This window comes from Typopeltis vanoorti, chromosome 9 (genome assembly GCF_054136105.1).
Source record: "Typopeltis vanoorti isolate ZY-2024b chromosome 9, IOZ_Tvanoo_1.0, whole genome shotgun sequence".
In the NCBI taxonomy this organism is placed as follows: Eukaryota; Metazoa; Arthropoda; class Arachnida; order Uropygi; family Thelyphonidae; genus Typopeltis; species Typopeltis vanoorti.
In genome coordinates this window covers 84,620,201-84,644,737 of record NC_143557.1, presented here as the reverse complement: position 1 = coordinate 84,644,737, position 24,537 = coordinate 84,620,201, and the positions used below count along the sequence as shown (strand labels likewise).

General features: G+C 34.6%; 1 protein-coding gene across 1 annotated transcript in view; it reads right to left on the bottom strand.

Annotated features, from left to right (window-relative positions):
• vir (VIR_N domain-containing protein) overlaps nt 1-24,537 on the bottom strand; it is a 630,458-nt gene that overhangs the window by 426,483 nt on the left and 179,438 nt on the right. The window contains exon 12 of the mRNA XM_090397685.1: nt 8,049-8,125. Within this exon, the coding sequence (XP_090253811.1) occupies nt 8,049-8,125 (77 nt within the window). The remainder of the gene's footprint in view (nt 1-8,048; nt 8,126-24,537) is intronic.

The following is a 24,537-nucleotide window of genomic DNA, read 5'->3' as shown; positions in this document are numbered from 1 at the left end:
CTTTGGAGGAAGTACAAGGTGAATAATGGTAATCAGTCATATGAAGAATATATAGAGAACAAGGCAGAAGAGTGACTCAGTTTGTAAGGAAAACAAAAGTAGAGCATGAGCAGAAATTAGCAAATCAGACTAAGAAAAACCTAGAGAGTTTTTTAAATGTGGCAAGTAGAAGGAAGAATGATCGTGGAAAGATGAAGTTAAGGGATGAAAGTGGTACAATGGTAACTGCTGCAAAAGACATTATTGAGGTATTCAGTGATCAATTTATAAGGGTATTTCATCCTGATCAGGGTGGAATCATGAGGAACTTAAGTGTAGAGGACATAGGAGAGGATAGCTTAATTGTGAGTGAGCACAAGGTATTTGAGGAAATAAATAATTCTGATGTTAATATAAGGTGATAGGATTTGATGATATATCACCACACATCTTAAGGGGTTCCAAGGAACTGGCAGTAGCATTGGCATGCCTGTTTAATAAGAGTTTTGCAACAGCACAAGTTCCAAGGGAGTGGAAGGAAGGTCAAATTGTTCCACTGCATAAAGGCAGTGAGAAGGCTATAGCTTCAAATTATAGGCCGGTCTATATATCTGGAGTTGTGATGAAGGTCCTGGAGAGATTGGTGAGAAGTGGGATACAGAAATGGGGTTGATTACATCAGTATTCTCTGTGGTTATCAGCATGGGTTTGTTAAGAGGAGATCATGTTGCATTAACTTACTTATGTACTACAACAAGGTGACAAATACCTTGGACAAGGGAGATGCATATACAGTGGTGTACTTGGATTTTGCAAAGGCTTTTAATAGACTGCCACATGACAAGCTCTTAAATAAATTGAAACAGATGGGATCGGATAACAAACTGGTGTTGGATCAGTGACTGGCTGTCGGATAGATATCAGAAAGTTGTGTATGGGGGGAGGGGGTGCATTATCTCGAAAGAGAAAGGTCACCAGTGATGTGCCGCAGGGTCAGTTTTGGGACCACTGTTGTTCAATTTGTGTTAATGATATTGGGTTGGGTTTAACTAGTGATATCTAGCTTTTGCAGATGATGCAAAACTGGGGAGAGCAATCCACAGTCAGGCTGATGTTAATGCCTTACAAGAGGACTTGAATAGATTGTATGAATGGGCCAGTAAGTGGAACTGTCAGTTCATTGTTGCCAAGTATAAGGTTTGAGATTTGGTAAGCAGCGATGGGATGCAAAGTATACACTCGATGGGGAAACTTTAACAGAAGAGGAGATGACAGATCTAGGAGTGATGGTGGACAAGGACCTGAAATTCAGGGGCCACATTGCACAAGTTGTGAAGACATCACATCGAATAATGGCAATGATGCGGAGAACCCTGACATGCAGAAATAGAGAGGTTATGATTCCATTGTATAAGGCCTTAATCAGGCCTCATATAGATTATTGTGCACAGATTTGGTCACCGGGTTTTCATAGTGACAAAGATATGGTGGAAAGGATACAGAAAAGATTCACAAAGGTAGTCAGTGGTCTTTAGAATGTGGAGTACGAGGACAGATTGAGAGAACGTAAGTTGCAGACCCTCATGAATAGGAGGAAGAGGGGAGGATATGATTGAGACATATAAGCTGGTCAGAGGTTGTTATCAGGTAGACATGGAAGAGATTTTTCATAGAATGGGAGAGGGGAGCAGAACAAGAGGCCATTGCTGGAAACTGTATAAGGAGGGTGTAAGCAAAGGAGTGAGAAGCGTGTTCTTTGCATTGATGGTGGTTGGTGAGTGGAATGCATTGCCTGAGTGTGTTGTGGACACATTGAATCAGTTTAAGATGTAGTTGGACAAGATGCAATAATGAGAACCTCCCACGATGAGTCTCCGACTCCATGGAGGTCAAATGTTAATAACAACAACATTTATGGATTGGCTTCCATTCTATAAATCTTCTTAACAGAAGCTCCATATTCCTTCAATAAGATGAAAGTAGTCACAGTTCTGATGTGGAAGATGGCCAAAAAAAGGTGCATCTTTTAGTGAAAGAGGATGCAGTAACATCCTCATTAGCACCACTTCTTAGAATGTGGAGCACTAACCAAAACAATGCTAAATGAGGTCATTATGACATTTTATTAGATAGGTGAAAATACATGTACAGTAAAAAAATAATAATGAATTTTTTCTTAAGTATAAAGAGCTAATAAGCTTCATTTTGGCAAAGAAAACATTATTTAAATTAAGGGGATATTAAATCCCACATAAGTTTTAAAAGAGGTAAACCGTGAGTAGACATAACTATACATAAAAATATAACGGAAAAACTCACGTAGAAAAATTATTTAATGGTATAATTTTCGCCCGTGTGTCACAGGCATCTTCAGTACAATTAGGCACAAAAATTAAACATTAACTGACAATTCCAAAAAGCGCCACCTAAGTAGCTGGTGTAAGATAACTAAAAAGGTCAATAACTTTCCTAAAAAAAAAAAAAAAAAAAAAAAAAAAAAAAAAAAAAAAAAATTAATACAATAAAAAGTTAGGAAAGATTAGCTGATTTGTAAAGTACTATCTCCCATAAAGGGGACAGACGTAAGCCGTCGGATCTGTTTAAGTTAGGAGAATGAAGTAGAGTTTCACATGCTTCTTTATAAAGGCGTTCCATGAGAAACTGACTTTTGTGAAGAACTCTTGTCTTTTTCCAATGAACTCTGTCTAGTGAAGATGGCATGTTCTGCAAGTCCAGACTTTTCAGGTTTAAAGTATTCAATATAAGATTGGTGTTCTTCTAGCCGAATGGAGGCAGATCTTCCCGTTTGTCCGAAATAACATAATCCACAAGAGCACGGAATCTGGTAGACACCTGGATGATTGAGATGTGGAAGCTTGTCCTTTGGAGAAGCGAGAAAGGTGGAGATTTTTCTAAAAGGTCGAAAGGCAACAAAAATATTCAGTGGTTTTAAAATTTTTGCTATACGTTCACTGATGCCTTGTATATAAGGGATGGTAATGCGCGTTATTTCCTCTGTGTTTGAAGAGGGAGACATATTAAATCTACTCAAAGTTCTTTTAATGAAGCAATTCTTATAGCCATTAGATAGAAAGGAAGAAGTTATATATCGTATTTCTTTCTGTAAAAGATCGTCTGTAGAACAAAAGGAGTGGGCCCGATGAACCAGTGTTTTAATAGTTCCTGCCTTTTGACTGGGATGGTGATGAGATTCCGCATGGATATAATGGCCTGTATGAGTCTTCTTTCTATAAAATGAGAAATGTAGGTTACCATCTGGTTGGCGAAGAATTAGAAGATCTAAAAAGGCTAACTGCTTATTTGATTCTACTTCTAGGGTAAACTTGATCCTAGGATGAAATGCGTTTAACTTATTGAGAAATTGTTGAAGTTCATCAGAAGAGCCATTCCATACAGCAAAAATGTCATCGACATATCTGAACCAATGAGTAGGTCTGGGAGAAATATTGTCAAAGATACGTTGTTCAAAATGTTCCATAAAGAAATTGGAGATAGCAGGAGAGAGAGGATTACCCATTGCTGTTCCTTCAATTTGTTGATATAACTTATTTTTAAAAGAAAAATAACCAGAATTTATTACAAAATCAAATAAGTTTACAATGTCTGAAGGAAATTCCTGTTGTAGTAATTCAATACTTTCCGAAAGAGGCACATTTGTAAATAAAGAAACAACATCTAAACTGATCATGATATCAGAAACGTCCAAATGAAGATCTGAAATTTTATTTTTAAAATCCAAAGTATTTTTTATATAAGTATCAGTTCTTCTAGTTGAAGAGGAGAGTAAATTAGATAAAAATTTTGAGATTTTGTAAGTTGGGCAACCTATACAATCTACGACTGGTCTTAACGGAATGCCTGGTTTATGAACTTTTGGAAGACCATACAATCTAGGTGGAAGACCGAAGAAGGTTTTAAGTTTTTTCTTTTGATCTTCATTCCATGTAGATACATTATCTATAAGAGAATTAAGTCTCTTCAATTGACTCCGGGTAGGATCCGATGTAAGAGGCCTATAAGTTGAATAGTCGCGAAGTAAAAGAGACATTTTTCTCTCATATTCCTTCCTATCTTGAATCACTACAGCCTTCCCCTTATCAGCTTTCGTAATTATTAAATTATTGTTATTCTTCAGTGATTTCAATGCTTTAAATTCAGAGTAAGAAAGATTAGGACGAGGAGGCTTGGCATGAAAAAGAATTTGTGCACATTCAAAACGTAATCTGTTGGCTGTTTTTTGGGATAAGGATCGAATACCCCTGTCTATGTTATGAAAAAAATCCATAATAGGCACCTTATTCGGCGTAACAGCGAAATCATATCCTTTTGATAAAACAAAACGTTCACAGTCTGTTAGTGGACGTCCGGAAACATTTATGACTACTTTATCTATATCAATAGTATTATTACTGGATCTAGGTAAGCTGACTAGTGATTCAAATTTGCGTTTCAGCTTGTCACGAGAATCATTGAAAACCTTTAAGTAAGAACTCGAAGATATGCGCATTATAGTAGTAAAAGTTTCAACAGTTAAAATAGATTCCAGAGCAATTTTTGTTGCCTTTCGACCTTTTAGAAAAATCTCCACCTTTCTCGCTTCTCCAAAGGACAAGCTTCCACATCTCAATCATCCAGGTGTCTACCAGATTCCGTGCTCTTGTGGATTATGTTATTTCGGACAAACGGGAAGATCTGCCTCCATTCGGCTAGAAGAACACCAATCTTATATTGAATACTTTAAACCTGAAAAGTCTGGACTTGCAGAACATGCCATCTTCACTAGACACAGAGTTCATTGGAAAAAGACAAGAGTTCTTCACAAAAGTCAGTTTCTCATGGAACGCCTTTATAAAGAAGCATGTGAAACTCTACTTCATTCTCCTAACTTAAACAGATCCGACGGCTTACGTCTGTCCCCTTTATGGGAGATAGTACTTTACAAATCAGCTAATCTTTCCTAACTTTTTATTGTATTAATTTTTTTTTTTTTTTTTTTTTTTTTTTTTTTTTTTTAGGAAAGTTATTGACCTTTTTAGTTATCTTACACCAGCTACTTAGGTGGCGCTTTTTGGAATTGTCAGTTAATGTTTAATTTTTGTGCCTAATTGTACTGAAGATGCCTGTGACACACGGGCGAAAATTATACCATTAAATAATTTTTCAACGTGAGTTTTTCCGTTATATTTTTATGTATAAATCCCACATAGTTTTAAAACCGAATAAGAAACTCAAAGATTGGAATCAGAGAGTTACTTGCCGAATATAGTAAACTATAAAGTATCGGCAACCACTGGCGTGAGCAAATGCAAGTGACCCTGGCACGTAGTGCAATACCGGAAGACTCGCAGCAAAGTCGGTAAATTCTGATCGCTATTCTTAGGTATTTTCCATAATGTAAAAACACATTTCCTAGCAAATGTATGCTGTTATTACATTATGGTAGGGAGGTCACTACCCAGACCGGTTTCAGCCTTTTTTGAGGCTTCATCAGTGAGTAGCTAGACCTAATACCAAAATGAAGCTTATTAGCTCTTTATACTTAAGTAACTTAATGGTTGCACCTGTTTGGAAACTCGTATCGCAGAGTATATAAGTTCTTTTTGCTATACACTTTGGTATTAGGTCTAGCTACTCACTGATGAAGTCTCAAAAAAGGCTGAAACCGGTCTGGGTAGTGACCTCCCTACCATAATGTAATAACAGCATACATTTCCTAGGAAATGTGTTTTTACATTATGGAAAATACCTAAGAATAGCGATCAGAATTTACCGACTTTGCTGCGAGTCTTCCGGTATTGCACTACGTGCTAGGGTCACTTGCATTTGCTCACGCCAGTGGTCGCCGATACTTTATAGTTTACTATATTCGGCAAGTAACTCTCTGATTCCAATCTTTGAGTTTCTTATTTGGTTTTAAAACTATGTGGGATTTAATATCCCCTTAATTTAAATAATGAATTTTTTCATTATTTTGAAGAAATTTTAAGACAGTCACTAATTGAATGTTAGTGGTGATGTGGTAATGGCTGCTCTTGGGAATTACTAAGCATGAGCACTATGAGTATAATGAAAGAGTACTAAACAGAGCAGTGTGTAAAGTAGGATATTACTGCAGATGGAATTACAAAAGAAATTATGACAGGCTAAGGAGAGGCAGTATGGGAAAATATCATGGCATGAGGAACCAAGTGGGGAAGGAGATCAACAGTATACAGGAGTGAATTCAAGACATCTGGAAAGTAGTTTTGTTAGGCTTAACAGTGTAGGCATCAAATGGATGAATACTGAGATCAGAAAGAAATTACAAGGTAAGAAGATATGAAGGAGGCATAAGCAAGATGGTAATCACTGGGTAAATATGTCAAAAAAAAAAAGTTATGTGCATGATAAGGGGGAGGGAATGGAATACGAAGAAAAGGTGACAGAGCAGGATCCAACAGAATCCCAGATAGTCTTTCAGTTGTGACCAGTAAAAGTAAGGATGAAATGGAAGAATGATCCTGAGTGAAAGTAGTAGACAATATAATGGAGGCTGTTTAACAAAAAGCCTCATCAGAAAAAGGACAGAAAGCATAACATTCGACAAAACAGCTAGGGGGAAAATAGAGTAGAAGTTGACCAGAGTATTTAATATATTAAGTAAGCTTCATGTTAAGAAAGCCATATGACAATGAGACAACTATATGTATTAAAGGAATATAAGGAATTAACTGCCCTTGACATGATTGTTCAAATAATAGTATATTAATTTATTGATTTATGTTTACAGTCCAAGGCTTGAAGGGAGACATTCGCTGTTTGCAGATGCAAAACTAGGGAAGATAAGAACAAAAATTTTTGATGTGGTACCACTTCAAGGTAATTGGAACAGGCTGATTCAGTAGGATGAGTAGAGACATCAGTTAATGTTGATAATTGGAAATTTCAGTTTGGCCAAAGGTGTTCAACTTATCAGCATCATCAGTATAGTGATAATAGTAAATAAGGAAATGAAAATTAGAAAGCATAGTACAATAGTTATGAAAGTCATCCAAAGGATTATCATCACTATACTGAGAAGGATACTGACAAGTTGAACAACAGTACATTTTGACTGTATCAAGCACTGATCAGATTGCACCTAGATTACTATGTGAGGATCTTGTCTCCTGAACATCAAGGAAACAGTCAAGCAGTTCCAGAGGTGAGTAATTAAGATTGTATCAAGACTGAAATGTTTAACACAAGAAAAGAGAGAGAGAGAGCATGATATGCACAGCATGGCAAATCAGAAGATGAGATAATTGGTGTGTTACAAGTTAATGAAAGGAGTTTATCCAATAGATATGGGAGAGACTGTACACAGCAGTGACTGGAAGAATAAATGGAAGAACAATGACACTCCCCCCCCCGAGAAGTTGTATGTGTGTAAATAAGGAAGTGATGTAGATTCTTCATATGGAGAGTGGAGTAAGAGATGAATACCAAAGTGGGTGGTAAACATGCCAACTATGAAAGAATTCAAGGTGAGGATCATAAGTTATTGTTGTACACAGAATAGGAGGATTTCTCATGATGATCAATGAATCAATGGACGCCTAAGAATGATCATAAATATAAAGATATCAACTGGTGAAGAGATGGTACATACATATCAACACAGTCAACTCACTACAGCAAACTATCAGGGAACATATGAGACACTCTGTTACACTTGACAACTTGCTATAGCAAATTTCCTTCTGAATAGAATTGTCTATCAGTATTTGGTCAAAACTATTCAATAATTGTTACAATGAATGAGTTTGTTAAAATAGTATTTGCTACAACGAGAGTCAATTGAACTTCCTATCTGAATAATCATTTGCATAAAGTAAAATGGCTGAAAAACTTAAAATCTGTTGAAAACTGGTGAAATTTACACACCTAATAAGCCAAACACTTCGAGAGGTCATCTGTATACGATTAAGGTTATATGACATCCAGTTTTCATGATTTAATACACTAAGAAAAGGTGTTAAAAATGTTTTAACCATAAACTATCGACAGAAAGTGACCAAACAACTCACCTGCTTTGTTAAGAGCAACTGTAAAAGCTTCTGATAACCAGTGAGTATTTGTCTTTTAAAAGATTCAGGAATACCATCTAAAATATGTTAAGCATACATAGATTACTAGAGGGATGAAATAACATACCTAAAAAAATTTCAGATATTACTTAGATCTAAAAAAAAATATATATAGTATAAGATAATGTATGTTATATGATTAAAGGCATATATACATAACAGCTTTTTTTAAATACAAATTCCACCCACAAGAAGCTGCAGTACATTAGGCTTCCAGTAAAGTGTGGTTGACAACAAAAATTATTTATCCTTTAAGGACATTCACCACCATCACTACTGTCCATGCCTGCATAAGATTTGAACCCAGAGCATACTAACTAGAGAGTGGAGGCATCATCTATTCAGCAACCAAGCTAGTTACATGAAATAACAGCTATAAAAATTTAGCAGTTGCACGTTAATATGCGCATGAAAAAAAAAAAAGTATAATATAAGCATGAGCGCACATGTTTGTGCACAGGACATCACAACGGCAGCAAAACAGTAACATAATATAACAGGGACTGTATTTTCAAAAATATTCACAACAAATGACTCAAAATAATGAAAAAGCAAAGTAAGAGGTTTGGTTTCTCATTACTAAAATTCCAACAACTAAAATGGCATGTTATTTCTAAATTATAACTGACTTCCTACTTTCTCAGTATTTGGCTCAAATGTTTTTAAGAGACATCACCTATCCTTTTAGAGGAAGTAAATGAATCAGTCAATTAACAATTGGTTAAATGATGCAACCTGCAGAGATGTCTGTAGCAATTAATTTTCTGCCACCTTTATTTTTGGTGTCTTCTTATTTGTGTTGAAATTCTTAGAGCACTTTACACAATGTAAGAAACATACATACATATACATGGAATATTCAGTTGAATAATGGATTCACCTGAATTCATCTGAATTCAGGTGAATTAGTGGAGATGTCTGCAGAGAAGTTTTTGGCAGATTCCCCGCCCCCAAAAAAAGTGGCCTAGATCTTTCATTACTTCGATTGACATACAATTGACAGCCATAATACGCTATGCAAATATGATTAATTGCTCTATCAGAGAATTAACCTGGTTTCAAAGGAGCTAAGTTACTTGGCTGCAACAAGCAATTGTGCCTAACAAAAATGGTAAATAGGATTCTGATTTTGTGGAATCTTGTAATAAGGATGTAGTCATTGACTATAACAGTACTTAGCTTAAAAGTACTGTTTGGTAACTGAGAGTATTTACTAGTCTGTAACTGAGAAGCTTACTAGTCAGTAACATGGCTCTCGATATTCGGCTCATAAGGTTTCAGTTAATATAATTTTAATGTTTTGAACATTCCTCTTATTATACCATACTAAGCCTTTTCAAAGTCTACAAAATTGAAATGAAGGTTTTGGTTATATTCCCAGGATTTTTCAACCACTGGTCTTAAGATAAAAAAATTGGTCTCAACATCCAGTATTTAACCTTAACCAGTTTATTCAACAATCTTTCTTAGACAGCTTCTTAGCATACTTAATACACCACAGATCTTGAATGGCATATTCAATAAAGAAATTCCTCTATAATTCTTTCATCTTCTCATTAACGTGTTAGGCTCAATGACCCAATATGGCTATTGAGCACAAACCTAATTCATGACATAATAGAGCAGTAAATCCTATTTATATAGACTGCTGTCTGTTACATGTATAATTCTATAACAATGACTTCATCCAAAAATAAACATGGACCAGAAGATGAATTATTTTTAATCAGCAGATAAGAAAGACTGTATTATAATACAAAACTCCCTACAAAGTTCTTAAACTTTACAGGTGTTCTAATAGCACACTATTACATAGGTAGAAAAAGATGCAAAAGTGACAAAAGATATTTCACATTAAATGTCAAATATTTTGCATCTAGCAAATGTATTACATCCACTTGCATCAACACACAGGGTTTTACATTTTCCAGCCTCAAACTTTTCGCCACTGCTGGAGTAAAGACCCTTCCCATTGTGAAGGTTGGGTCTACTTCTCCCATGGTGATCCACGCCATCTTGGGAGAGTGTTTATTCACTTCTATGAATGAATGTATGAAGGTGGAGGACAATCACAAACATCCATGCTAAGTGGGATTAGAACCTGCAGCTTCTTGGTTGGAGAGCAGATATACTAACCATTCAGCCAACAGGGTTTTACATTTACTACATGCAAAATATGAACATATAATTTGTTGCTAAAAGTGTTCTCTCTTCATTTCAATTATATGGTATCAAGTCCAAAAATTGTACATACTAAAGGTCAACTTTTAATTCCCAATGACATAGAGCTATTTATCACCTGCTGATGATCTATATGGACCAATTTTTGAATATAAATTTCAGAAATCAATGGACGGATAACTTATACAAAAATTTTTAAATATTTTCGATTAGATTTCGCAGTCTGACAACAGCATACTTACTGTATTTATGTTGCATATTTCTTGAATAGTTATTCAATTAAAATACACATTCTGTTAATTATTTTATTATAATGCACATTTATGTTGTAAAATATTGGCAATGTAAAAGTGTCCAAGAGTGAACATATATGTAAATAACTATTCAGAGTATTATATGTACTATTAGTGTTTACCAATGCTCATAGAGTGGAGCAATTCCAAACCGAAACTTATTTTCTTCAACTGTATGTGGAAAATTTTTAGAGGCATCATCATCAAATTCCTGATATACAGCCTCATGGGGTGTACAGGATAATTATGATAGTACTACATGAAAACGTTACACCACTACTAACTTCCAATCAACAATTTTCTTCCAAATTAATCTGTTATCTGTCAAGACTCCAACATTATCAGATCATATATTTGTGTCTTTTAAGGCACTTTTTACTGAATCAATCCACCTACATCTTGGTCTTCCTCTTGAACGTTTTCCTGCCAACCAGGGAAAGAACACTTGTTTAACTAATCTTTCCTCTCCCATTCTGTTTAAGTGACCATACCACCTGAGATTAGTTATACTAACACATTATTGCTAAAAATGGCAAGTTCCTTTCTAATATTCCAGTGTTTAATGTGATACTGCCATCTGTTCACTCCACTGATCTTTCTCAGAACTCTCATTCAGTCTTTCATCAAGTGTTTTATTTCTAACCCAGCTCACGAATCCATAAGTTAAAATTGGCTTCAACACTGTCTTGTATACAGCTAGTTTAGTGTTTTGACTAATTTCTTTCTTATTCTACATAAATTTATTCGGCTTACTTTTTACCATACCAGCATTGTTGATTCTGTTGTCTATTTCCATATTTAATTTACCATCTTCACTAAATATTGTGCCTAAATAGCTGAAACGTTTTACTTGTTCTATGGTTCTCCATACAGAATGCAGTTGATGTTTTCAATCTGTTTTCATTACCTTTGTCTTTTTATTGATTTTCACACTAAATTTATTACAACAGTTATTCAATTTAGTCAGGCAATCTTACAGGCTTGTAATGGATTTATTCGGAAGTATAGCATCATCTGCATAAGTAAAGAGTTAAGATTAATGTTGCCAATTTTGATATCAGATTTAATACCACTTTCTTCATGATGTGATCCAAATAGATAAAGAACAACAGTGGAGATAACGTGCATCCTTGTCACACACCTGATTTAACATTTAACCATCTTCCTGAACCTCCAATTCTAACTGCTTGACTTACAGCTTAAATAGAGACTTTGTACTGCTCAATATAATGTTCCATTTACACCATATAACTGTAGTGCTTTGCAGAAGTTTCCTCTTGGCATCTTGTCATACACCTTTTCCAGATCAACAAAACTTAAAGAGAAATCCTTGTTATATTCCCAAGATTTCTCAACTATTTATCTTAAAGTGAAAATCTGATCCTGACAGCCTCTATTTGACTTGAATCCAGATTGTTCTTCACCAAGCTTCCCTTCCACAATCCTTCTCAACCGTTTCTCAAGTATACTTGCATAAATCTTGTCAGGAACACTCAGTAGGGAAATACCTCTAATTCTGACATTCAGTTTTATTTCCCTTTTTATACATGGGCACTATGAAAGCTCTACTCCAACCATCTGGAATTTGTCCCTTTGTCCAGGCCTTCTGAACTATGAATTGCAGCCACTGTAAAATTGTTTTAATCCATATTTGAGCAGTTCTGGTTGAATATCATCTACTCCAGCTGCCTTTCCACATTTCAGGCTTTTGATGGGTTTTTTTTACTTCAAGCATAGATATGTATTCCTGACTGCATTCCTGTTGGGAGTTTTCTACTACCGTGCTGACACTGCTTGTTTCATTTAGCAGTCTTTCAAAGTAATTATTGAAGACACCTAGAATATCTTTATCTTCAGTTTTCATGTCATCTTTATCATCAAAAATGCCTTTTACATTACTTTTATCTTCATTTCTAAGCTTTTCAATAGAGTCCAGAATATTTTGCCACTTTCATATTTATTTTCTTTGTTCTTACCAAAGTGTTCCCATGACTCTTGTTTAGCCAGTTTTACACACTGCTTCACTTTCTTACATTTGCCTCTGTTATCTCTAAGAGCACAAGCTGACTTACTTGCAGGAACATTTCATATGCTTTCTTCATTTCCTTGACTGCTTCATTAACTTCCTGATTCCACCATGGAGTTTTGATTTTTCAATTTGTACAGACATCATCATTACATGCCTCTCTGGCTGAATCAATCATTGTTTCTTTGGGATTTGACACTGAATCTCCAAGGTTTAGTTCTTGTTTTCAATATTTCTTGTTTTTAGATGCATAAAGCAATAAAATACTGAAGAAAATTGTGGAGTAATAATATTTCAATGGAGTTTTTGGAGGATATTTAACATCAGACAAAAGCACATGTTGATAGTTACATCATCAAGAACAGAATGAGGAACCTAAATTTATCTGATGCAATCTGAATGATGTCATGCATCATTTGACTAGCAACAGAGAATGCTGAAAAAAATGACAGTGAGAGAGCTGGGAAGGAGAGTGTAACGTAGAGAGAAGTAAATTTAAAGCATGGAATAATGTAGATCCAAAATTCTATAAATTTAAGGAAAAAAACAGATTTTATTTAAGGACATACAGTCTGTTAACAGCAACTAATACATGATGATGCACGAAAACCTCGCTTAATGTGAATTCGAAATGTATGTTAAACAGTTAATGTAATTTTTTACATTATGCGAAATTTTATGTTATGCAAAATTTTTTGTCGCCAATCTGCAGCGAGCAGCAGCAGTCAATGTAGCAGCCAGTGGACAGTGGCAGTCCTGTGGGCAGTGGCTGGTGACACTCGGCAGTTGACTCAAAGCTATCATCGCAAGTGCAAGTGCAAACTCTGCTCTCTTGCTCAATCGCTTCTCCATTTTGCATCAATTTAGATACCTATACAGCGAGCCTACAGTTTGGACTATATTAAATAAGACCAAAGAGTACAAAGAACAAGGTAAAGTGTTGCTACTGCTTCTTTAAGTATGCAGATCACCTGAAACAGAAGTCATCTAATGATCGAGATGGAACGTCTTCTATCACTCTGGATTGAGGATTGTAACCAAAATAAAAAATACCTCTTAGTATAAGGAATATTTAGGAAAAAGATCTCAAATTTTTACATCATTGAAAGAGATCCAATTTCAATCATGTAAAAATATTGAGAGCATTTGCCTGAAGCTTTACTGAGTTTAGGGTGGTTTGACCATTTTAAAAATCTAGTTGGACTACATAATGTACGAATAAAATAGGGAATCTGCTAGTGCTGATAAAGATTCAGGAGGGTGATTATGACCATTGTCAAATACTCAACATTGACGAAACTGGTCTCTTTTGGAAGCATATACCAAAAAAAACTTTCCTAGCTAAAACTGAAGCATCTCAACCAGGATACAAAGGCTCTAAAGATTGTTTTTTAAGCTTTTATTAGGAAGAAGCAGTGCAGAAGGCTTTAAACTGAAGCCTATGTTAGTGTATCGTGCACAAAATCCAAGATCTAACATTACTGAAGAGATCAGCACAATTGGAAAAAACTTGGATTTAATGAACTGGATAATGATCCTTTATCAACCACCCCAATCTAAACAATAATGATGGTCTAAAAATCCCATACATATGGAAGGCATATATTCGTCCCACAAATCCTTCCTCCCTAAGAACAACTATAAATAGGACTGTAGAAAATCCAGGATCCTAAATCTAAAGTAACTTTAATACTAAAAAATAGGACATCACTGTTAAAGAAAAAATCTGTAAGAAAGAATGTTTATTCATGTTGTAATTTATAAATATTTTTTTTAAATCAGAAATAACAATTGTAATAATGAAATAGGACATCACTGTTACTGGAAGGAAAACTATCTGTAAGCAAGAATGTTTATTCATGTAATCACAAATTAAATCTAGCTTTATGTAATTTTTTTTTCCCACTAGAGGTCATGCCAGTGAGTAGCATGTGATCAAATCATTGTTTCTCTAGCTTTCAGTTTGAAATGTAACGCAGCTTGTCTTGTATATTTATGTATGATCCAGATGATGATCTTGATATGAAGATCGAAACGTCGAGATAATAAAAAGTTATTTTAACACGGTTGTAGAATCCATAATTTCAAAAATGAATTCAAAAAGGAAAACTGGACAATAAAGATGTGAGAAACTTGCTTGATTCCCATTCAGAACAGTTAAAAAAATGATCTTCAACTAGAAGAACAGTGTGCATATGAAGAAGAAGATAAGGAGTGCAAACAAGAAAAGAATGTTATGACTATGAAGCTAACTGCAAAAGAACTTCAGCTAGTTTTCAATCACATTGAGCATGCTAAGGAAATTTTGTTTGATGTTGATACTGATATGGAAAGAATTTTCAAGGTATGCCTAAATCTTGATAAAGCAATTGCCAGGTATCATAAACTGCATGACAAGATAAAAAAGTTCAGCACTATTCAAACATCTTTACTTAATTTTTTTGTAAAAATGTAGCTCAATCAAATGTTTAGACATTAAACAAAAATTTAAGCAATTGATTTATTTTTATTAACTTTGATGTTCTCTAATATATCTTATAATTTTTTTTTTTTTCAAATTTACACTAACTGATGGATGAATTATAATTATTCCTATTGTTTATTGTATTCGTGTATTAATTAACCTCGTTAAGCAAGGCTTCCCTGTATTTTTATGGTACTTACAGAAATTATCAACAATAAAGGAACTGTTGATAATTTTTACAGTGACCAGAACAGAATAAACTAATATAAGGTACTTCCATTTTTTTTACGCAAGAAATGCTACTTCATTTTGAATGAAAGTTATTTGAAAATTTGTTTGAATATTCTCAACTATTGGACAGTAGGCTGTTTTGTTTCTTCAATTAAATTCTTCTCTCGTGGAAAATGCAATGGATGGCTACTGATAACTTCAATTCTGAATGCAGAACAGGCAATGATAATTTATCTGCTCTGTTTAATTCACTCAGAATGCAGTGTCGTTTAATGAATTAGTATGGTGTTAAATTTTCACCCATGTATTTGCCATTATGAGATGGTTAAAATTTTAGCTGATCTCAGTGTACATTTGTCTCTGTTCATACAATTTATTTGAGAGAAAATATGTAAGAATGATTTAATATTTTAATTCTTGATATAATGATTTGTCTTTATATATCATATATATAATTTTCTAAATTATATACATGATATACAATTTATAATTTATAAAATAAGTTATATATATATCATTATCATCAAATTCCTGAAATGTACCCTCAAGGGGTGTACAGGATATGATAGTACTACATGAAAAATTTACATCATTACCAATTTCCTATCTACAATTTTCTTCCAAATCAGTCTGTTACTTGTCAAGACTCCAACATTACCAGATCTTATATTTCTATCACCTAAGGCACTTTGTACCGTATCGATCCACCTATATCTTGGTCTTCCTCTGGGTCATTTTACTGCCAACTTGGCAGAGAACACTTGTTTTGCTAATCTTTCCTTGACATTTAGGATGGATAGATTTAAAGTTTTAAAAGAGGTATACCGTAAGTAGACATATCGATACAAAATTAATAATGGAAAAAACTCACGTACAAGATTATTTAACAGTATAATTATTAAATAATCTTTGTACATGAGTTTTTTCTGTTATTAATTTTCTATTAATTCTGTTTAAGTGACCATGCCAACTGAGATTAGCTCTGCTAACGCATTCCTGGATGCTGACAATGTCAAGTTCTTTCCTAATATCCTCGTTTTTAATATGACATTGCCATTGATGCCATCTGTTCACACCTCTAATCTTTCTCAGGACTCATATCTGCAGTCTCTAGTCTTTGGTCAAGTGTTTTACTTCTGACCCAGCTCTCAGATCCACAAGTTAAAACTGGTTTGAACACTGTCTTGTATACAGCTAATTTAGTGTTCTAATATCTCTCTTATTCCATATGAATTTATTCAATTGACTTCCTACCATACCAGCTTTGTTGATTCTGTTGTCTATTTCCGTATTTAATTTACCATCTTCACTAAAATTCGTGCCTAAGTAGCTGAAATGTTTTACTTGTTCCACAGGTTCTCCATTCACAACACAGTTGACATTTTCAATGATTCTGCCTATTTTCATTGTTTTTGTATTTTTACTTCATACCATATCTATTACAACAGTTATTCAATTTAGTCAGAGAATCTTGCAGATTGTAGCAGATTTATTTAGCAGTATAACATCGTCCGCATAAAGCAAAGAGCTGACATTAACATCTCCAATTTTGATATCATGTTTAATACCACTTTCCTTCATAATGTGATCCATATAGATAATGAATAACAGAGAGGATAATGTACATCCTTGTTTCACACCAGATTTAACATTAAACCATCTTCCTGTACTTCCTTCAATTCTAACTGCTAACTTACAACTCAAATAAAGACTAAGTATTGCTTGATATAATGCCCCATTGACACCATATAACTGCAGCATTTTGAATAGCTTCTCTCTTGGTACCTTGTCATATGCCTTTTCCAAATCGACAAAACTCGAATACAGATCTTTGTTATATTCCCATGATTTCTCTATATATATTTTTCGTAAAGTGAAGATCTGGTCCTGACAACTGCTACTTGACCTGAATCCAGCTTGTTCTTCACCAAGCTTTTCTTCCATAATTCTTCTCAACCATTTCTCAAGTATACTTGCATATATCTTACCAGGAACACTCAGTAGGGATATACCTATGTAATTCTCACATTCAGTTTTATTTCCCTTTTTATATATGGGTACTATGAGAGCTCTACTCCAATCATCTGGAATTCATCCCTCTGTCCAGGCATTCTGAACTATGAAGTGCAGCCACTGTAAGACTTTTATACCACCATACTTCAGCATTTCTGGTTGAATATCATCTACTCCTGCTGTCGTTCCATATTTCAAGCCTTTGATGGCTTTTTCTACTTCAAGTATGGATATGTATTCCTGACTGCATGCCTGGTCAGTGTTTTTTTTTATCACTGTTCTGTCATCACTGCTTGTTTCATTTAGCAAATTTTGAAAATAATTACTTCATACTTCAAGGATATCTTTTTCTCCCATTTTCATGTCACCTTTATCATCTCTAACTCTTTTTACAGCACTCTTTCCCCCATTCCTAAGCTTCTTCAACAACCTCCAGAATATTTTGCCACCTTCTTGATATTTATTTTCTATGTTCTTGCCAAAGTCCTCCCATGACTTTTGTTTAGCTAGTTTTTCACACTGCTTAGCTTTCTTACAGTTGTCTCTGTATTCTCTAAGAGCACAAGCTGACTTTAATAAATTTAGTTTAATCCTTTATCCAAGTGTGTGCAAACAAAGTTTGCGCCTGAAAGTAATTTAATTTAATTTTTATTTTTTTATATACTTGGAATAACAATGATTAAGTTTTCTTTGAACTGAACTACTTCATATTGGAGGCTTAATGGATTGTGTACAGCACTCAGAAAGGATTAAAACAGAATTTAATACTTCCTATATTTCATCTCAGTCACTAAGACATCTTCGGGGATTACAAAAAAACTAATGTAACATATACACAAATACCACACAATACTGTTAGATCTTGAATGGAGAAACTTTACAAGAAATTATTCATTCAAGATTTAACAAGTCTAATAGTTCAACACAGAGAAAACTTGTACTTGAGCAGAAAAAGAAATATGTAATAACTATATATAGGGCTGTAAATACTTTGATGTAGAGTTATAAAAGCAATCTTGTTTATTCAAAATCAAGTAAAGAATTTTTGTGTTGAATATAGTTATAAAAGGGTATTCTATGTAAAATGAATAACTGAATAAGATGTAAAGAAAAGTCCAAAGTTCGCATGCTAGCCATTCGGTTGAACATATGGCTTAAGGAAAGAGGAAAGCGATGCTAGTTCGCTTTCCTGGAAAAGAAAGCTGCACGAGGAGAACCAGTGTAACAGATTATCTCACGGGCACGGAGGATGAGTGACGTGTGGAAAAAACATAGCAAAAAGAGGGCGCCAAGGATCGAGAATAAAAGGGGTTTGCACACTTCGAGGCTTTTTTCTTCTTCGGACCTGCTCATTCCTGACCTTTCCGGTACCTGATGGATTCCGGACTGTATGGAGACATTAGATGTTGGCACTTACAGTCCTAGCCCCTTGGCTGTACATCCCCCCAGAATGAAATAGCAGAAAGCAACTATTGAACCGGTAGCACTGACAAGAATGACCGGCAACAGATCCAGAGAGACATGGACACACTGCCTGTCGCATGGGAAAGCCTAACAGGACGATCACCATGACCCACCATGTGGACAAAAGGCGAAAGAAGGATCGAGTTGTACTAGACAATGCAGTGAACAGAATAGACCTATCTGGTAATCCTGCCAAGAGATGGTAATGTACAGAATTTTGTTATAATCTCCCCAATTAGAGTAAAAGAGAAAAAAAGGAAAGTGTTGTGTAACTGTTGAGCATGGACAATTTATAGAGAACTCTTAGATAATTATCATGTTTGATAGTGGCCTGTCTCCACTGGATAATTTATCTGAAAAGATTATAGATGAATTGTGACAATGTTTAATGTGAGAGATTATCGTAACTTAGAGAAATTTAGGATGGATAGATTTTAAGACTAGCATGTTGTGTGTATTAATATTTAATCTCATAGATCGAGTTAATGATCTTATCCAATTGAGCTTTAGTTGATTCATCTAATTTAATGTGTAGTGACAATGAATTGACTGAGTGTATAATATATCTGATTGTGTAAAATATAAGATCTCTATAAAAATGCTTTGTATTCTATACCTGACAATTCGCCTGAGATATGAATTCAATTTACCACTCATAAACTAGAACCAAAGCGAGGGAAAGGTAAAATATGATATTCTAGAAGCCACGATTGCAAACTAAGTTAAACACAGCTAAAGTAGAGTATATTGTTAATAAGATTTAGTGTTAGATTCACCTCTGTATAACAGTCTGGGAAGGTCTCCTTGGATAAGAATCCTTTCTATCCTAAGATATTGGCTGGTGCAGCATATCAAATAAATTTGCCAGTATCTGATCAGGAGACAATCTCAGATAGTAATCATTGAGGGTTTGTTCCTGACTAAGAAAGAACCTTTATCAGTTAAGAGATACACGTGAATAATCTAGGAATCGGCCAGAATTTTAGACCGCCTTTCTACATAGTGCATGATAGGAAAGGATTGATTTAGATCTTGAGGTTAGTTAAGATAGAAAAGGATATTAAAATCTTAAAAGTAGCAAGGCAAAGATAAAAGTAAAAATAAAGTAATATAAAGAAAGTAGTGACATAACAATACTAAGCCCAACCATGTGGTTGACACTAAAGTCCTATCTAGGTGAATAGGACACCTAGATAGGACTTTAGTGTCACCCACATGGTTGGACGTAGTATTGTGTGGTATTTGTGTATACGTTACATTAGTTTTTTTGTAATCCCCGAGGATGTCTCAGTGACCGAGACAAAATATAGGAAGTATTAAATTCTGTTTTAATCCTTTCTGAGTGCTGTATACAATCCATTAAGCATCCAACATGATGTCCTCACAGCACTTAAGCTTCTACACACATGAACTGACTAATACTTCAGTTTGAGATCAGGAAGAGTGTTTTCACAGGGGACAAACCTGGTCAGCCTTTCAGAAAATATGATGAATGATTGAATAACACAAGAAAAACATTCATCTCATTATATTCAAAACCTATAATATCCCAATGTTGAATTAATGAATGAATGTAGCTAAACACATCAGTTTCTTCTAACTTGTCCATGATGTATGATATATAGTATATTCTCACTACAGCAAATATTCTCACAAGCCCACTTGTTATAAGACAAATGAGAATCAACTTAATTCTATATCATTGTCCATTCTCATGACTGCAATAACACCTTCACACAATGACCAGTGCTGGTGATGGGCTGATTAATTGGCATATAAGAATGCAACTTTAAATGAATATATATATATATATATATATATATATTATTATTATTATTATTTGACACCTCCAGGGAGTCCATAGACTCATCGAGGATAATATAATATTATCCTTGATGAGTTTATATGAGAATAATATTTAATATATATATATATATATTAAATAATCTTGAGTCTTGATTCTTAATATGGAATTAGTCAAGATCATGAACACATTCCCAATTTGGCTGTGTTGTCAGTTAACTCCAATGATGGGTTTAAAATAATCAGGAACAAACTTAACCTGGCAAGTTGAACTGGTAGAGAAAGTAATAAACCTCAAGTCCTATGTCATCAGTCTGATGATTTGTCAACAGGTATTATTACTTTCACGTTCTAGGAATAGCTGAAATCTCAGTAACAAAGATTTTTGAACATTCTGCGCTCACAAGTGAAGCACAACATTTGAACAAGACACTTACTGCCCTAATGATATAAACTTTGGGAGTTTTGTGAGTAAAACAGGCTTTTCGGCCATTGATTTATGAAGTAAAGGCAGATGATGAGGCGGGAGAGTGACAGAACAAATCCTTGAAATCTTGAAACCATCAATGCTTATTTAGGTGGGAAGGCCTTATAAGCCTACTTGAACTTCAATACCATGATCAGACAGATAGTCTTAATTTACCAGGATACTTTGATCTTTGTGACTGATAATGACAGGATATATATATATTTTTAAAACCAGCCTACAGAATAGCTGTTTTATACCTGTTCCAATATTTATACTGGAAACATAAGTTATGGTGAAATGCTGCACAATGCCTTTTGCAACTGTGAAGATGTTACTAATATTACAAGGTAGGAGAAATGGAGAAGAACAGAAACTGGGATTTATTTTGTTGTCTCCATGAGGGTTTCGGCCACTTCAGAATAAGACAAGCAAAGTGTAGTGATAAAAAGTGTTCAAATTCACTTACTACCTAGTAGTCATTATATCAGGTCTACACAACATGCAGCCTGCAATGCTATTTTTATTGGCCCATCTGCCTGATTGAAATTAATCATACGGGGGAATATGAAATTAGATGATTTGAATTAAATTTTTACTAAGACTCTGCATGTTTACGTTCATGCAATTAATGTCACAATCATGTTTCTTTCAACTCCACAATAAATTACATTTAGAGTTATTCCCACTGTCATATTTAATAACAAATTATTACAATGCTTTGAGGTTTTGTTAGCTCTAGTGTCGCTGCGGGGAAATTCGAAGTTACATCTTCATGATAATGACTTGATGTCTAAGAATGAGAACGAATCATATTACAAAGTTGGCCGTTGTTATACCCTGATAAGTTAAGAATGTTAAATTTCCACTTATCATAGTATAACGAGCAAAGAAGTAAAAACCCTGGAAAATAATTAAGTAAACATGCTTGTTTCTAAGTAGGTATCGTTGTGAAATTTAGAAAATATTGAATACATTAATTTAAGAAGAAAGAGATAATTAATCAGCTCAAGGAGGATTTTATAATAAGAAAAAAGGGAATTTAGATAAATATGTATAAAGCATAGTTGCCAGAGATAAAGTGTAAATTAAGAGAGTTATGGTTTTGTGTTGATATTAAATTCAATGTAAGAATAACTTGTAAAAGAAAAAGAAAAATGAGCTCGAAGATGGGGGGGGGGGGGCTGATATTGCCGAGGATCTTAGAGATAACCTGCAAAAATCGGCTAGTGAATTTGTCTATTATTCGCTTGCTTTGGATGAAAGTACTGATGTGAAAGATACTGCACAGCTTTTAATATATGTAAGAGGCATTAATAAGAATTTTGAAGCGACAAAGGAGCTTGCTGGTTTGTGTTCAATGAAAGGAAGAACAACAGGAACGGAGATAGCAGAATAGGTAAAGATGTGTGTAACCGAAAAACTCTCCTTAAATTTCAAGAATTTAGTAACAGTTTGCATTGATCATGCCCCATCTATGTGTGGAAAAAATGTTGGCGCTGTAACATTTATTGAACAGTATGCAGGTAAACCGTTGACAAAATTTCACTAACTAATTTATCAGCAGATGTTATGTTCAAAGGTTTTTGCAGTTTGATTATGTGGTTAAAGTACTATTTGCTCTGGTCAACTATATTCAAGCTCGGGGTTTGCAACAGAGAACGTTTCAGGCGTTTCTAGAAGAAAATGATGCCGAGTACGGGGATCAACCATACCACACTGATGTACGTTGGTTGAGCTGCAGTAAAGTTTTGTCATGCTTTGTCCTCTAAAAAATGAACTAGTTCAATTTTTGGAATCTCAAGAAGATATGGAAAATTTCCCAGAAATAATGGATGAAAAATGGAATCAAGATTTATTTTTCTTGTGTGACATTTTGGGTCACTTAAATAACCTTAACTTACATCTTCAAGGGGGGGAAAAAAAGTTTGTTTTTCAGTTAACGTCTCTTTATAAAGGCATGCAAAATGAAATTAAGTTTGTTTGAAAATCAACTTGCTGAGGGGGGGTATGTCACATTTCTTAACTTGTCGACAGAATATTCCATCAGAATATCATTCAATGATGGGTGGAAAATATACGAAGCACATATGGCTTCTAAGTGAGGAGTTTCAGAAAAAAAATGGCGTTGAGTAATGAAGACGAAGTCCGAATAAAAGTGACTGAGGATCCATTTTCTGTCGAAGCAGGAAATCTACCCGTTAAACTCCAGATGGATTATTGATCTTCGGTGTTCTGAAAACTATCGGGTCATGCATAGGGAGAGTACTTTACAAGAGTTTTATTCTATTCTAGATTAGGATAAATTTAAAAGTTTTTTGGATACTGTCCACCAGGTATTTTGTATGTTTGGGAGCACATATACTTGTAAACAAACATTTTCAGTCATGAACTTGAACAAAACCAAACAGCGTTCATCTTTAAGTGATATCAATTTATATGCCATATATTAAGAATGGCCACATGAGACCAAACTTTTATAAAATAGCGGCAACAAAGAAATGCAATGTGTCACATTGTGACATTCTGAATGTCACAATGTGACATTCGGTCACTGATATTTCACTGAGAATAAGTGTGATATTCTCAGTGAAATTATTAGTAAACTTTGTGTTTATGTTTAAGTGGTTTTTATTGAGAAATTTTGCAGCTGTATCTGTATCTGGCAAACAAGTGCTGCCATCTCTTGGTACCTAACCCTAACAAGATATGTCACTGTCTGAAATAATGTGGGTACTACGGTCGAATTTCTTGAGTTTACGTGAAGAAAAACCCGAGTTTCCGGGAGGAAAAACGCGCTTACCTGTGCCAGAGTTCGACTAACTCGGGAACCGGTCGAAGATAGGCTTAGAAAAAGTTCCTCCAGTCAGCGACTAGACTAGAACTTAAGTCTAACTTCAATCGGCCAAGCGCAGATGATGCAAGCGCCACTTCCACTGAGCTACACAGGCCTTTTTTTTTTTTTTTAAATCTGTTTGTAAATAATTTGGATTATAATTTTAATTGTAACTCTCTAAAAAATGTAAATATGCATATTAAGTAGTATTTACTGTAGACATACTAACAAATTTACTTAAGTTTAGCTGCAGTTTGGTAGAGTCTAAGATTCAAGGTCCGAAGTGATCTGGCTCTTGGTCAGGTGGTCCAAGTTGGGTTTGGCCCTCAAAGACAATCAAGTTGTGCACTCCTGCATTATATTAAAGATGACATGGTATTAAAGTTCATGTTGGCAGGCATGTTAATAATGCTATGGAGGGAATGGCATTATTAACATGCCCACAAACATGAAAGTGTAGGCAGAGGATTTTAGTGATGTGAATCCAAGTAAACTTAACCAAAACTCAGTGCATGCACACAATTTGAGGTGGACTTTAAGTACAAATTGTCTCATCTTCCTAGGTTATCTTAAGAATATTTTACCCCCCTTTCAAACCTAGAACAGATAATTAAATAGTTTTCATTTATTATATTATTTTCTAGTAAGTAAA